The sequence below is a fragment of the Eulemur rufifrons genome, chromosome 10, assembly GCF_041146395.1.
Source record: "Eulemur rufifrons isolate Redbay chromosome 10, OSU_ERuf_1, whole genome shotgun sequence".
Lineage (NCBI taxonomy): Eukaryota > Metazoa > Chordata > Mammalia > Primates > Lemuridae > Eulemur > Eulemur rufifrons.
The window spans coordinates 4,460,476-4,474,029 of record NC_090992.1 but is presented as its reverse complement, the minus strand read 5'-3'; the positions used below and the strand labels follow the sequence as shown (position 1 = coordinate 4,474,029).

The 13,554-nt window shown below is 47.2% G+C and overlaps 1 protein-coding gene across 2 annotated transcripts in view; it reads left to right on the top strand.

Moving 5' to 3' along the window:
• Positions 1-13,554, top strand: part of SPOCK1 (SPARC (osteonectin), cwcv and kazal like domains proteoglycan 1) — a 460,391-nt gene that overhangs the window by 304,465 nt on the left and 142,372 nt on the right. For both annotated transcript variants that reach the window (XM_069484074.1, XM_069484075.1), the window contains exon 3: positions 10,825-10,939. In XM_069484074.1, coding sequence (XP_069340175.1) covers positions 10,825-10,939 — 115 coding nt within the window. The remainder of the gene's footprint in view (positions 1-10,824; positions 10,940-13,554) is intronic.

The window sequence follows — 13,554 nt, the reverse complement described above, 5'->3', positions numbered from 1 at the left end:
TCAATACTTCTCAAACTTTTCTACCAAAGAGGCCCTGAGGGCAAGTAAGAGTGAACACCTATTCTGAGGTTCAGGGGGCAGAGCCCACTGTGAGACATACCTTTTTGAAGTCTCTTCTATACAAGCTTATATAAATTTTGCATTCTATTCCAGAATAGATCAGCGATTGCCTTAATATAAAAAAGTTTAAAATTACCTACCACCTAATAAAATAGATGCTGCAGGGAGATTCAACTGTAGATTTGTATTCTCCTTGGCCTACCATACAGTCTGAGAAGGAAGGATTAGATCAGATTGTGGGAAAATAAGAAAAAGAGGGGGTAGGGCGTGCTGTGCTAGACACATACGGTGTGAGACGGCTGGTTTCCCTTTCTCTAGCTGGAGTTTAGACTTGCCGAGAGGTGGCCATGAATGAGCACTGTGTTGCCTCGCTAGAGCTGTACACTGCAGTTCTGCTCCATAGGACGCTAGGCTATGAAAGTGACACTTCATCTGAGACTCTCAGGGGTCATTTGAGCATCCCAGTCTCCAATCTGGGGCAGCCTTTCCCTAAAGACTTTACAGTTCTGGTTTCAGTTAACACCTGTTTCTGCAAAGCTCTATAGGGCAGGACAGAAGGCATCAGAGGGGCCAAGGATCAGAGAGCCCCAGCCTTGGACACCAAACCTGCCTTGCTGAACCTGGCCTGCCTATCTGTCCCCAGCATACTCCATGTTACCAGCCTCCCTGGACTCAAGCCTTTGTCTTCTTTTTTTTTTTTTTTTTTTTTTTTTTTTATTTAATTTTACAGAATCAAAGAGTCTAACAGTATATCTTGTTAGATACAGTATGTCCTCATAATGTATACATTATTTCTTGTACAATGATATGAAATAATATGGGAAATATTCATGATAAATTATTAAGTGAACAGTGCAAGTTAAAAACAATAGTTTCATATTTTTTTCCCCACCCCCCCTTTCCCGAGTCAGCACCTTCAAGTCTTACCACTCCCCAAACGGTGCGCAATGCACTCATTGTGTAGGCATACCCCCATCCCCTCCCCCACCCCCCACCTCAGTCTGATGTCCAATTGGTGTCCTTTCCAGATTTGTATTTAGGTGATGATCAAGGAAACCAATTTTCTGGTGAGTACATGTGATGCTTGTTTTTCCATTCTTGGGATACTTCACTTAATATAATGGGTTCCAACTCTCTCCAGGAGAACCATAGAGATGTCGTATCTTCATCATTCCTTATAGCTGAGTAATATTCCATGGTATACATATACCACAGTTTACTAATCCAATCATGTATTGATGGGCATTTGGGTTGTTTTCTTGAATCAACAATGTTTGCCAGTTCCTTTTTTCTTAACCAGGCTCTTCTTTTTCTAGCTTTTTACCAATGGTACTTGAATGTAGGCTCTTAGGACCCCTTAATTCTCAAACTCCATGACTCTCCAACAGAGAGACTTTTCAAAGCCCAAAGACCTTCTCTCAAAAACAACCCCCGCCCCCGCCCCAGATAACAGAGTATGACAGTGTAGGTTTGTGCACATGGCTTTTTTCTTGTGTGATCTTAGTGTACATAATTTAGGAGAAAAAATGATTTTCCTCCTTGATTCCCAGCTCTTAAAATCTCTGGGAGGAGACGAGGCAGAGTATGGCTCTACTAGAGATACACGGGCAGCTTGGTTGTCGTGTGGTAGTTTCAGCAATGGTGTGGATCTGGTGAATCGGCAGAAGTTTCTTGGATAAAGTGGACCCGGAGCTTTATGTTCAAAAAAAGTTTTCATGTTCCTTTTTATAGAGGTGAGTCTACCATTCTGAGATTGGCAAGACTACACAGAATTATGGCTCCAGGATATTGGGTCTCTGAAATGTTCAGGGTCCCTTGCCGTGGGTGGACATCCACTTTCTGTATTGTAGGAGCAAGCGGAAAAGAGCTGGTAAGATGAGCATGTGCTATGTGCCAGGCCCTGTGCTGGATAACTTTCTTGCGTTATCCCATCAGACCCTCACAACATCGCAGTGAAATAGATGTGTTTGTCTGCACGTGACTCCTAAAGAGTTGAGTTAACCCGTCAGGACGTCACAGGGGCAAGAAGTGGCACAGCTGAGCCTCTCCTCCCAAACCGACAGCTCTCTGGTCCAAACTCTTGGGTTCTTATCTTCTAGGTGCACTAAAAATTTGGGGGAAATTCTTGGAGTTGCTGAGCTTGCCCATCCTTACGTGGTCAACAACCATAGCTGATGAATAATGACAGAATACTTAGCACCCAAAAAATTAGTCCTCTGGATGCTTTTGGTCTGGGGAAAGCTCTGTGTTTTATGGGAATTTTAATTGCATCAAAGTGAAACACAGGTACAAAAGATAGACTTTATGAGCCACAGTGATCTTTTAAGTATACCTTTTTCCTGGAAATATTTGATTTTTATTGTGCTTTTTATTCCCTCTTATTCTCCTAGGTTATAGAATTAGTCCTTCCGTATTTTGAATAATTCTCTCTCCTTTGTTCATAAATGTCTTGTGAATAATTTATGTCAATTACAATGAAATAGAACCCAAGTACCTTTACTATTATAACATTTTAATAAATCCTGGCCATTTTGATGGACGAGAAGACTAAGACTTCTCTGCGGATGGCATCTCGTCCCTCTTAGAGCCGAGACCATTCTCGGGTGCTGTTGTTCGTGCTGTCCTGTCCCATGCTGCCACCTCCCCATCAGTGACGTGGGCCATATGCATGCTTCACAGAAACCCCTCAGGGAAGCAACCACAACTGGTCCACCTGGTCCCTGTTGTGTCTTAAGTCGGGGTGAGTTAAGTTCACTGGGCAGCAGCATTGCCTTTAAAAGCAAATTTCACTTTTGTATTCATCATGTAAATAATACTAGCTTGTTCAAATATCCAACAGCCTGGCTTTGATTTCTGATAGCGCAATGATTTTTCCATAATAAGAAGTTCTTTTTGAGCTTTTATGGGTAACAAGACTCTTGGGGGAGGTGGGATTTGCATATGTTGCTGCTTGGCATTTCAGTCATCATGTTTATCCCCGTCATAAGTTATTTTCATTAGTGGTCTAGCGGTTCCAAGCATTAGCTTGGTGTGAGGCTCATCAAGATTGAAGTTCGGACTCACTGGCTGTGTGACCACAAACAGGTTACCTAACATCTCTGTGTCAGTTACCAGCTGGTACATTAAGAATAAACCCATCTCTGTATCAGTTTCTTTATTGTTAAATCGGAATAGTAGTATGTCATTCTGTAGGTTGATGGATGTCATTGTCTCCATCATCAGCCCCCTCATTAGGCCACACATTCTGTAATGACATGCTCCTCCCTCCTCTTCCTTTCTGCTTAGTTCCCTTCCCCTCCTCTCCTTTTGTCTCTTCTTCCCACCCACCCCCCCCCCCCCCCCCCCCCCCGCTCTCAAAGGAAGTCAGTTTCTTGTTGGAAATGCTGAGTGAGGGTCCTTGTCTTCACCATCTCAAGGCAGCTGGGGAACGGGGAGTGTGTGATGACAGCGTTTGAGGAGGGGGGCTCGGCTGGCCAGGCTGAGACAATTCTGTGGGTGCTGATTTTATGGAGCACATTTCCATGGCTGCTCTAGCAGAGCCCTCTTAATGCCCTTCTCGTCTAATGATCAGGATGTGTACATTACCGTGTTGGGCTTTTCAGTGGTTGCACATAATGTCTTGTTTTACATGTGGGCAGAGAGGCCAAGCTCTTCCCAGCCACTGTCATTAGTTCCAGCCAGTCCTGGATTGTCCTTAGCTCCTACATCTCAAAAGCACATGCCAAAATCTCACAGAGCTGCACACTTGCTCTGGCCCCTGGCCTTGGTCATGACCTGTTACTGTCTCCTTGCTGCAGACAAGATTGTCTAGGAAGAAGGAGACTGTGCCTTCTGCAAGGAGTGTTCCTAGACCAGTGAGTGACAGGCAGCTGCGGTGGTAGCCTGGGGTCCTAGGGCGTCTGAATTTGTTCACGGATTATTGCAGGGATTATTGCCTCAGGGGGCAGAGGGCCATCAGGGGAAACTGAGGGCCCCAGTGTGTGAGTGGGGCAGAGCCTGGCTCTGTGGGGAGAGAGGCAGCTTTTCAAGGGACTCAGGATCGGGAAGGGAAAGTAGACCGACCTTGTTTTGAGTCCTGGCTCTGCCATGAAGGCTTTTGTGGTGCTGGGAAGTTACTTTACCTTTTCAAATTTTTCTCTTCTTCAACTTTCCTTTTCACTTAATTTATCATGAACATCACCTATGTTAGGATACATAGATCTACTTGTTCCTTTAAGAGAGCTGCATGATATTTCATGGATGAATTATGTAATTAACCATTTCTCATACAGACTGAATGTTTTTGTACCCCTCAAATTCCTGCGTTGAAGCCCTAACCCCCAGTGTGTCTATAATTGGAGATGGGGCCTCTAAGGAAGTTATTCAGATTAAATGAGGTCAAAAAAGTGGAGCCCTGATCCACTGGGATTAGCAAATTATAAGAGGAGACAGAGAGAGCTTGCTCTCTGTCTCTCTAGGTGCGTGCACGGAGGAAACGCCATGTGAGGACAGGGCAGACGTTGGCTGTCTGCAAGCCAGGAAGGGGGCCCTCTCAGACCCCGGCCATACTGCCACCGTGATCCCAGACTTCCAGCCTCTAGAGCTGTGAGAAAATAAATTTCTGTTGTTGAAACCACCAGTCTGGTATTTTTGTTATGGCAGCCTGAGCAGACTAAGACAGATGGACATTCAAATTGTTTATCATTTTCCCTTATTAGAGACCATTAAGATGGACATTTTTGCCTAAAATGTTCCCTGACTAGATCATAGGATGTTTTTTTTTCCTTCTTTTCTTTTATTATTAAAACATTTATATATACCAAAAAGCTGAGAGGGTAATATAAAGTCCCGTATACCCATGTACCTATATTGAACAGTGGCTGAAAAATTGCCGTCCAAAAGAAGCTGTTATCAGTTTATAACTCACTCCGCCTTCCACCCCAATAACAGAGAAGGTGCTTTTGGTTTTGACACAGAAAAAAAGGAGTCCTCAGTCCCTTAGTTTAAAGGGGAAAGAAAAGTTCTCTTCCCAGGAAGGGTATGTTTGGCCAGATGCATCTTTTTACCCTTGTCTGTCCTTTGTCCTGCCCATCCTTTCCCGTTCCCTGGTCACTAGACACACAGATTCAGCCTTTATGTCACTCAGCTGTCTGCCTGTCTAGAGGCACGGCCAATAGTCTCCTTCATTAGGCTTCAGAGAACTTGGCCAACCCCTTGACCATGAAAGCCGAGAATGGTGAGGGAGGCTTTCCAAGCTGCCATTCTTCCCTGGTTACAGCAAAATCCTATGGGCAGAATGGTCTGTTTTGTATTCTGTGAGGCTCTGTCGTCAGCTGGTAAACAAACCCCTCTGGAGAGGGGGGAGGCAAGATGCGTGCACAGGTTACCATGGGGACAGACAAGCTGTAATAAATGTGCACGATCTTAGCTTGACGAGGTTTTCACAGTTTGGGGTAATTTGTCAGTCCTCTAAGTCACTCCTAATGAATCACTGGGAGTGTTTGCTCTTCCAGTGAACCTTGGATGTGCACGACTGGGGCAGAGGGCAATCTTAAAAGCAAGGAGGAGACAACAGGCCATCATTAGCTTGTGGACTTTTTGCAAATTTAATTGCCTTTTGTTGGAGGAAGCTTCTGGGAGTCACCAGAGTGGACACAGCTATTTTAGATAAGTTTTTTGCTTATTGGTCTCAGCAGGTAAGCTTGTTGCCTCCCAGAATCCTGTGTGGCTTAATGTCCCCAGGGAGACGGAGCAAGGAGGTTCCTGGAAGGAGGAAGGGGGCTCTAAGAGTTGACCACTGGGCCCTCAATCCCTGATGTCCCCTCTCATTTGCAGGACGAGAGAGTGCAGCCTGTCCTTATCAAAGTGCCACTTTCTACATAAAAATGCACGTACAGGGTTCCCTCTTCCTGTTGCATCCCCCACCTTTGGAATGGGAGAGTGTGTCAGAGGTCACCAGGTTGTACCACGTTTGACTGAACATGAAGACCAGAGTTGTCCCTGTGGTTTTCAGGCCGCCTGTGACCATGCCAGGCCCCTCCCCAGCTCTGTCACGTATCACCCTGCTCCGTCCTGCTGCCAGCCCACTGGAACACCTTGCTTCCCCCGCACTGCCACAGTCTCGCTTAACCCTGGGAAGAGAGAGCACTTTTACCTGGAATGCTCTTCTATATCCTATTACCTGGTTGAAACCTGCTTTTCCATAGAAGTCAGTTTGTCCAGGACGTTTCACTGTCCCCCTGAATGGCTGAGTTAGGTACCTCACCTGTCTCCATAGAAGTCTCCTATTGCCCGTCTCCTCTGTCCCACTGTGAGCCCCTGGAGAGCAGAAATGACATCTTTTTGCTACAGAGGTGCTGGCCTGCAGCCTGCAAAAAGATGCCTCACACAGAAGGATGCACTGAGAATGTTAAATGAATAAACACAAGCGTGTGTGATTTCCCTTAGGTGACAATAAGGGACCCTTTTGTCCAGCCCACAAGATGGAACCACCTCCTCATCTAAGCGTATCTGAGGGTGTGTCAGGCTCCGGTGTTCCAGGTGCCATGACCTTTTGCCAGTTAGCCTGTAGGATGTGCCCAAGGAGAGGGAAAAGTCTTGATTCAGGATTTTAAAATCAATGTAGCTAATTAAAAAATAACTCGTTGAACTGAAAAACAAGTTCAGAAACAATTAAGATGATTAAAATATCACCACCTTAATTGAGACCAAGCTGTGAGCTTAAAAAAAGTAAAAGTAATTAAAAAAAAAAAACCTTACATTGAGCTAGTAATTAACTGGCTTTTGAATTCAGTGTTTTTTAGCTCAACAAATCTCTCTTTAAATTAATTCATTATTGCTTTTCTTCTTTGAGAAAAGTTTTTGTACAAATTACTTTGAAAAAATAACTGGACATGAGCCATTGGCCAGTTGATCCTCGACTGGTTTCTGGGTATGGGCAGGAAAGGTGAGATCAGCCTTTGGTGGGTGGTGGGACCTGCTCTGTGCTGGGCACGCATCCTGGTTAGCGACACATGAGTCCTGCAGGTGTTGTGATAAAGAGGTGGAGGAGACATGGGGCTTTGCTGTCTTCTGGGGATTTCGGCATCCTGTCACCAAGCATGTACAGAGAGAGACTGAAATTTGGAGCAGCACAGCCTCCGAGATATCATTAGCACCACGGCCAGGGAGCCTGAACCCTGCTCAGGGCTCTCACGCTCCGCTCTCGCCCTACCTTCCCCTCCAGTGCAGTTTCCCCACCTCATTAAAAGGCCTCTCACATGTCACTTACTATTCTGATCTCTTACCCTTCCCTTCAGAGAGTGGAGCCACACAGCCCTGGCCAGTACAGGTGCTGGGTGCCTTTCAGGAGTGTCACAGCCTTGGGCTGCCAGGAAAAGCATATTTGGGAGGCCGGCATTTAAACGGAAATGACACGCTCCTCATCCCCTTTCAATCCCAGTGTTGCTATGTTTCAAAAACAAAATGTGTGGAGGTGATTAAACAAATGCCGACAGCTTGATTTGTTACTGTTTGGTTGTTGTGTGAAGTTCATTTACTCTAAATGATTCGCATATGTGTTTGAAGTATTCAGACCCTAGTAATTGATTTTTAGCAGACTTCATTTCTGTATTCAAATCGTTAAGTATGTGTACAGAGTTGAATAACTGACAGTTTTTATGTATTAGTATTTTTGGTTGGAGGTTTTCTTTTTTGTTGGTGTTTTTTAAGAAATGGTAGCTTCCAGCAATGGAGGGATGATCTGTCGCAGTTAGCCTAATGGTAGGATGACAGATGGCAGGAACTGCAGAAACAAAATTGACCGGGCCATGCTTCAGTTGACTCAGCCAGGGGGGGTGCTGCGTTCAGAGGGAGCAGGCACAGGGCTGGGGTCTCCAGGGCTGGGTGCCCCGCCCCCTGGCCAATGGTGGCTGGTGACCCAGTCCTGCGGGACACACTGAGAGGGTATGGAGGCACAACCTCCGCAGCACTGGGTGCCTGGCCGCCCCTTACTTTGCCCCAGGAAGCCTCATTCTGCCCTGGAGCCTTCTCAAGAATATGGTGCCACCAGTCAACTTTTTACAGAGGCTCCTAGGTGATTCTCGAGCTGGTGGAACATACACAGTGGTGAGGAGGTTGGGTTCTGGAGTCAACAGACCAGGTGTGCAAATACTCTCTGCATCTCTCATTGGCAATTTCTTTTGGAGACCTTTGTTTGCAAAATGGGCACATTAACAGCAGCTGCCTCCTTGGGTGGTTGTGAAGATCAAATGTGGTGATCGGAGGGCTCAGTTCACTGCCTGTCCCTCAGATGCACCAATGAGTGTTAACTATTGTTAATATGAGGGCTTGTTATTTACTCTGGAACAAAGGACGAGCACAGAAACTTAAACACATACGAGGTGCTTGACATGTACCAGGTCTGTCCTGAGCACTTACAGATATTAACACATTTAATGCTCATGACAGCTGACAAGCAGTGGTAAGCACTGTTGTTATCCCCATTTTTGCAGATGGGAAACTGAGGCACACAAAGGGTTAGTAAGCAGCAGAGCCAGGATTTAGTCCTGGAAGCTCCGGCCCTAGAGTCTGCGCTCTTCCCTGCTGTGCTCAGCCGATTCACGTTCCACCAGCCATTCAGGCCAGAGGCAAAAAGCAGCTCAAATTCTGCCATGAAGCTTGTCATGTAGTCCTGCAGATTTCAACACCTGTCACCCTAGGCCAGCCTACTAGTCTCCGTCTCTGAGACGCACTCAAGTGAAAATCCCAAGTTCTCTGCTGCAGCACTTGGCAGCTACTGGGGAAAATGCCTCAGCTGGTCACAGTGGCTGGGGCTGCCAGTGGTCTGGTCCCCAAGTTTCGTGAGATTTGTGCCTTCCTCCCGTGGCGGTGTGTGGAAGCATGAGAGGGGGCAACAAAGAGCTGACATGGTCACCTGGTAATGGTTTGTGATTGTTGACTCAGTTTTGCATGCATCGTGGGAAGCAAGTCGAAGTTGGCCGTCCTGCAGTCCCGGGTTGGCAGGGGTTTGGGGGCGTGCACAGGAGAAGGCCACTGGCCTGAGACCACACAGCCTCCTGGCTTCTCACGCAGACGTCCCCAGGAACAGAGAGAGTTCCACTTGGGACCAGGAAGCTCTTGCTGCACATTCTGGAAGGCTCAACCTCAGAGGACTCTGAGGATAGACACAGGGCCCCCTGCCACTTGCCTCTCAGCTGAAGAGCTGGGAGTGAACACCCTGTCCCCGGGACTGGAATCAGCCTCCCTTTCATCTTGCAGCCTGCTGCCCTCTGTGAAGCTCCAGGTGTCTCCCCCAGGACCAGGACCTGGACCTTGTTGCCATGCTCCTTGGCCTGGGAATGCACCGTTGCTTCTGTTTGCAGCTGCTGAAGCTCTGCAGTGGAGCTGACGCCCTGAGCTGCTCAAGCAGCAGAAACGCCTTTCGATGTGTGTTCCAGACCCTGGAGAAATTCCCACGGCCATCTGAAGAAAATGGTGCTCAGACTCTGGGCCTGGGCAGGAGCAGGGGCATTGCGACCTCCTGCATGTGCCGGGGAGTCACGATGGCTGAGAGTCCCGTGGTCGAGGGCACCACGGCACTTCCTTTTGTTTTGTTTGTTTGACCATGACATTTCTTACAGCAGTTGTGCTGTACCTGCTCGGGATGCCAATTTGTTTAACCAAATGTCTGCGTGGGGAGGACATGGGGAGATATCACCTCCCCTGACTGTGGAAAGCGGTTATGAAAGATTTACTGCCTAATAGGCTTTAGGCCCCGGAGCTGGGAGATGGCACAATTGCTTTTGTTTTGTGCAGAATTCCCTGAGGCCTCTTCTGTGCCAGTGATGAGCATGTGCACCTCAGCATGCAGAGCGCTGATTAGCCAAGGGCGTGCTGCTCAGCCTGCTCTAGAAAATGTTGCAATATAGAACTGCTGTCTTTGGAGACCCTTTCTGGAGTTCCTTGTTTGAATTAACTTCCCCTCCTCTCATTATTGCTCCCCGGAAACCACACTCAATAGTCAGATGGAATATCTCGTGATTGCCCAAACATGCCTCCTTACACTCGCTGTGCTGCTTGCCCCGCCTGGATTGCTTTCTCTATCTTTGCTTTTCAAAATCCTGCCCATCCTTCAAGATCCAATTCACATATTAATACTTCACTAATCTTTGCCCTAGAAATTGATCTCTATTTTTCTCTTGAGCTCTGTTATCATTTTATATGCCCGTCATGGTCCTTATCTAATTCTCCCTCACACAATAAATATTTATGTGCAAGCTTCCCCCCCTCCCTGTTACATGGTAACTCTGTGTGGCACAGAACTGTCACACACATCCTGAAGTTCTACAAAAACTTCAAATAGGGTATTTATGCGCCTAGTCAGTGTTTATTGAATTGAAGCAAAACCCTCTGTCCTCAAGGACTTTTTATGGGATGTAAGTACAATTAGGCAAGGACGAAGTCATTAAAAAAGCCACACCAGATACATAAGCAAAGAGGGGACAATAGCTCTTGGTCCTTGGCTCACGTAAGATTCTGAAGGATTTTTTAAAGTAATTCCTGCCCAACATGAAGATGCTGCAACTCCCACAGCACGCGGAGTCACTCTCCTGGGACGGAAGGATGTGTGTGCTAGACACGCATCCCCTTGGTTTGGGTTTTCATTCCAGTCCCTACTGGCCGCAGGAAACCACGCAGAGTGCAAACACATGGTTGGTTTATTTCCCACTTGTTTATTTGAGTAGAAATAGACGTTAAATTTCCCTGGAGGTTCTAACAGCTTCCTTCTTGTTCTTTTTGCCTCAGCCCTGGACCCATCCAAGGACCCCTGCCTGAAGGTGAAGTGCAGCCCTCACAAAGTGTGCGTGACCCAGGACTACCAGGCTGCCCTGTGCGTCAGCCGCAAGCACCTGCTGCCCAGGTGAGGGGGGAGGGAGGTGGCTGGAAGCCGGGAGGTGTTCTGCAGCTGGCCGATGGGCACAGGCTCAGTCTCTGTCTGGGGACACGGGGACGGGAGGGCATGGCATTTGTGTCGCCCTTTTGTCCGGCGTTTGGTACCTGTCCTCCTGCTGTGGTATGAATCTCAGTTCTCAAACACAGATTTACACAATGGCAACCTTTATTTCCTTTAAATCTACTTCGTTTAGACCCTGAGCCCTCATCTGAGCAGATGAGTGGAAAATCCCTCCTCAGTCATTATTGGGACCTTTCCCCCTCCCAGAGTGATGTCAGGATCCAGGAAACCTACAGCTACGAAAGCAGGGGCCAAAGCTTTAGTCTCCTGGTGGCTCCGACAGCCTCACTGTGATGGTTCCTTGAGGTCCCTTGAGGTCTGAGGGTTCTCTGCTTCTGTGCCGCGATGGGACGTGGCATCTTTGCTAGCCCTGGATTTTGGGTCCCGCCTTCTCAGGACCATCACACCACCATTCCGTCTGGGAACATGTCCTGCTGTTCCCTCAGGGTGCAATGCCCGATACCCCCTCTTCCCCAGCTCTGAGGGAAGTGTCCCCCTCTCCCCAGGGTCCTCAGCTCTCTCGCCTCTTACGCTGCCCCAGCTCCACTCCCAGCGTTATCCATCCAGTGGGTTTAGGCTTTTACAAATGATGGAAAGAGCTTTGGAGTTCAGGCTGCTTCTGCTTTAGTCCTGCAGAAATACTCGAAGCATGAAAACAGATGCACACACCCAGGCCGACGGGCTTTCTTTAGGAAGGGAGTTGGGCAGGGTGGGGGTGGGAGAAAGGCGATTTCAGTGCACGTTCCGCCTCCCCCCTGCGCTGCCTGTGCGATCAAAGCTTTGGAGTTACACATTCCCCGTTCTGGATTTGGCCACTTGCTGTGCCATGCACCTGCACCACACCATGACCTGAGGCGGGTAAAGCAGCCTTCCTGAAACTTGATTCCCGCTGAAATCTGCCTCCCTAGAACTTGATAGCTCCATGTTGACCTCCCAGCACCCTGCAGAGTAGGTCCTCTCCCGGCCCTTGTTCTTAAAGTCTAAGCAGAGCTGGTCCCCTTGGCTTCTCCTCTTGGGATGTGTCTTAATTCCCCTCAGTCTCCCAAGTGGTGTCCTCTGAATGTGCCCCCCTCTGAATCACAGTCTGGCAGACAAACTGAGCTCCCAACTTGGGGTGACAATTCAGGGCTCTACCGCCACCTGACTTCTTTAAGCATGGCGCTTGGAGCAACAGACCAAGCCTTCAGGGCCATCTTGCCGTGGGTCACTGTCAATGTCATTTTTAAAATAATCAGCCTTTGTCTCTGTAAGACCAAGATGCAAGTCTTCTAACGTGCTTTGCTCTTCCCCAGACTGAAGTGTTGTTCCTGGTAGTGAAGGTAGATCCTGTTCCTAGATCCATTGTGCTTGGCACCCGCATCCTTGAATTCTTCCAGCCATTTTGTAAAGTTGATATTTGTTTTGTCTCCACTTTACAAATGAGAGAACTGAGGCAGGGAGAGGCATTAGTGATTTGCTTATATATCTAGTAAGCTGCAACCATGATGCAAACGCAGGACTGTCTGGCTCCAAAGCTTGTGCTCTTCACCCCTACGTTATGTTGACCTCTTCCTTCTGTTCTTGTCTCCTCATTTATTCACTGTCATCCAACATGAAGGCATTAAATACCATGCACCAGGCTTGCGTTAGGAACTAAGTCTACAGAATTAAACCAGAGGCCCTATTCCTACCCTCAAGGAAAATCAAGTTCACCGGAAAGTGGGCTGTAAAAAAACATTTTGTGTGTTTGTTTTGAAGTTTCTTTTAAGGTATACATCCTCTGAGAAAACTAGCCTAGATTCTCCTGCCACAAGTGATTTCTTCTTCCTTCTCTGATGGAGAGAAGATGTGGCTTCTTGTGTTGCAAATACCCAGCACCCTCGGGATGGTGCTCTAAGTTATTCAGCTTCCTGGTTGTGCGTGTGTGTGTGTGTGTGTGTGTGTGTGTGTAAGAGGGAGAGTCCATTGCATATTTCCTCCTCGAATTTCTCGGCATGCCTGACAAAAGATTTTTGGTTTTAAAATCAACTGTGTTTGAGACAGAGGCAGTGACCTCATTGATATTCAGGCATATCCAGGTGTAAATGGGGTTTTTCTGGGCATGCCGTGTTTCTGTGTTGGAAGCACTAACACTGTTTTGCTTATGTTGAAAATGTAATCCTCATCTCCTGCGTCTCCTGGTGACCACAAAATTGTAGTGGCCAAGAGCACGGATTTGGAAATGCAACCAATCTGGGCTCAGTTCCTAGGCAGGCTGTTTCCTATTTCCAAGGGACCTTGCCTGGTTGCTTTATCTTTCTGAACTTGTGCTTCGCCATATGTTAAATAGGTTTAATGACAGTGCTTGTCCCTTTCCTCTGTTCCATGTACTGGAATACATCCTTTAGTGGTTCTCACACGGAGGGTTTATGGGTAGTACGGTTTATGAATCCTTGGATGGGGTATGTTTTGTGAATGTTTGTGTGAGTTCAGTAAGATGGTGTGTAAAGTTACACAGTCTAGTATTAAATGTGATAGTTGTTCTTACAATTACTAAAATAATT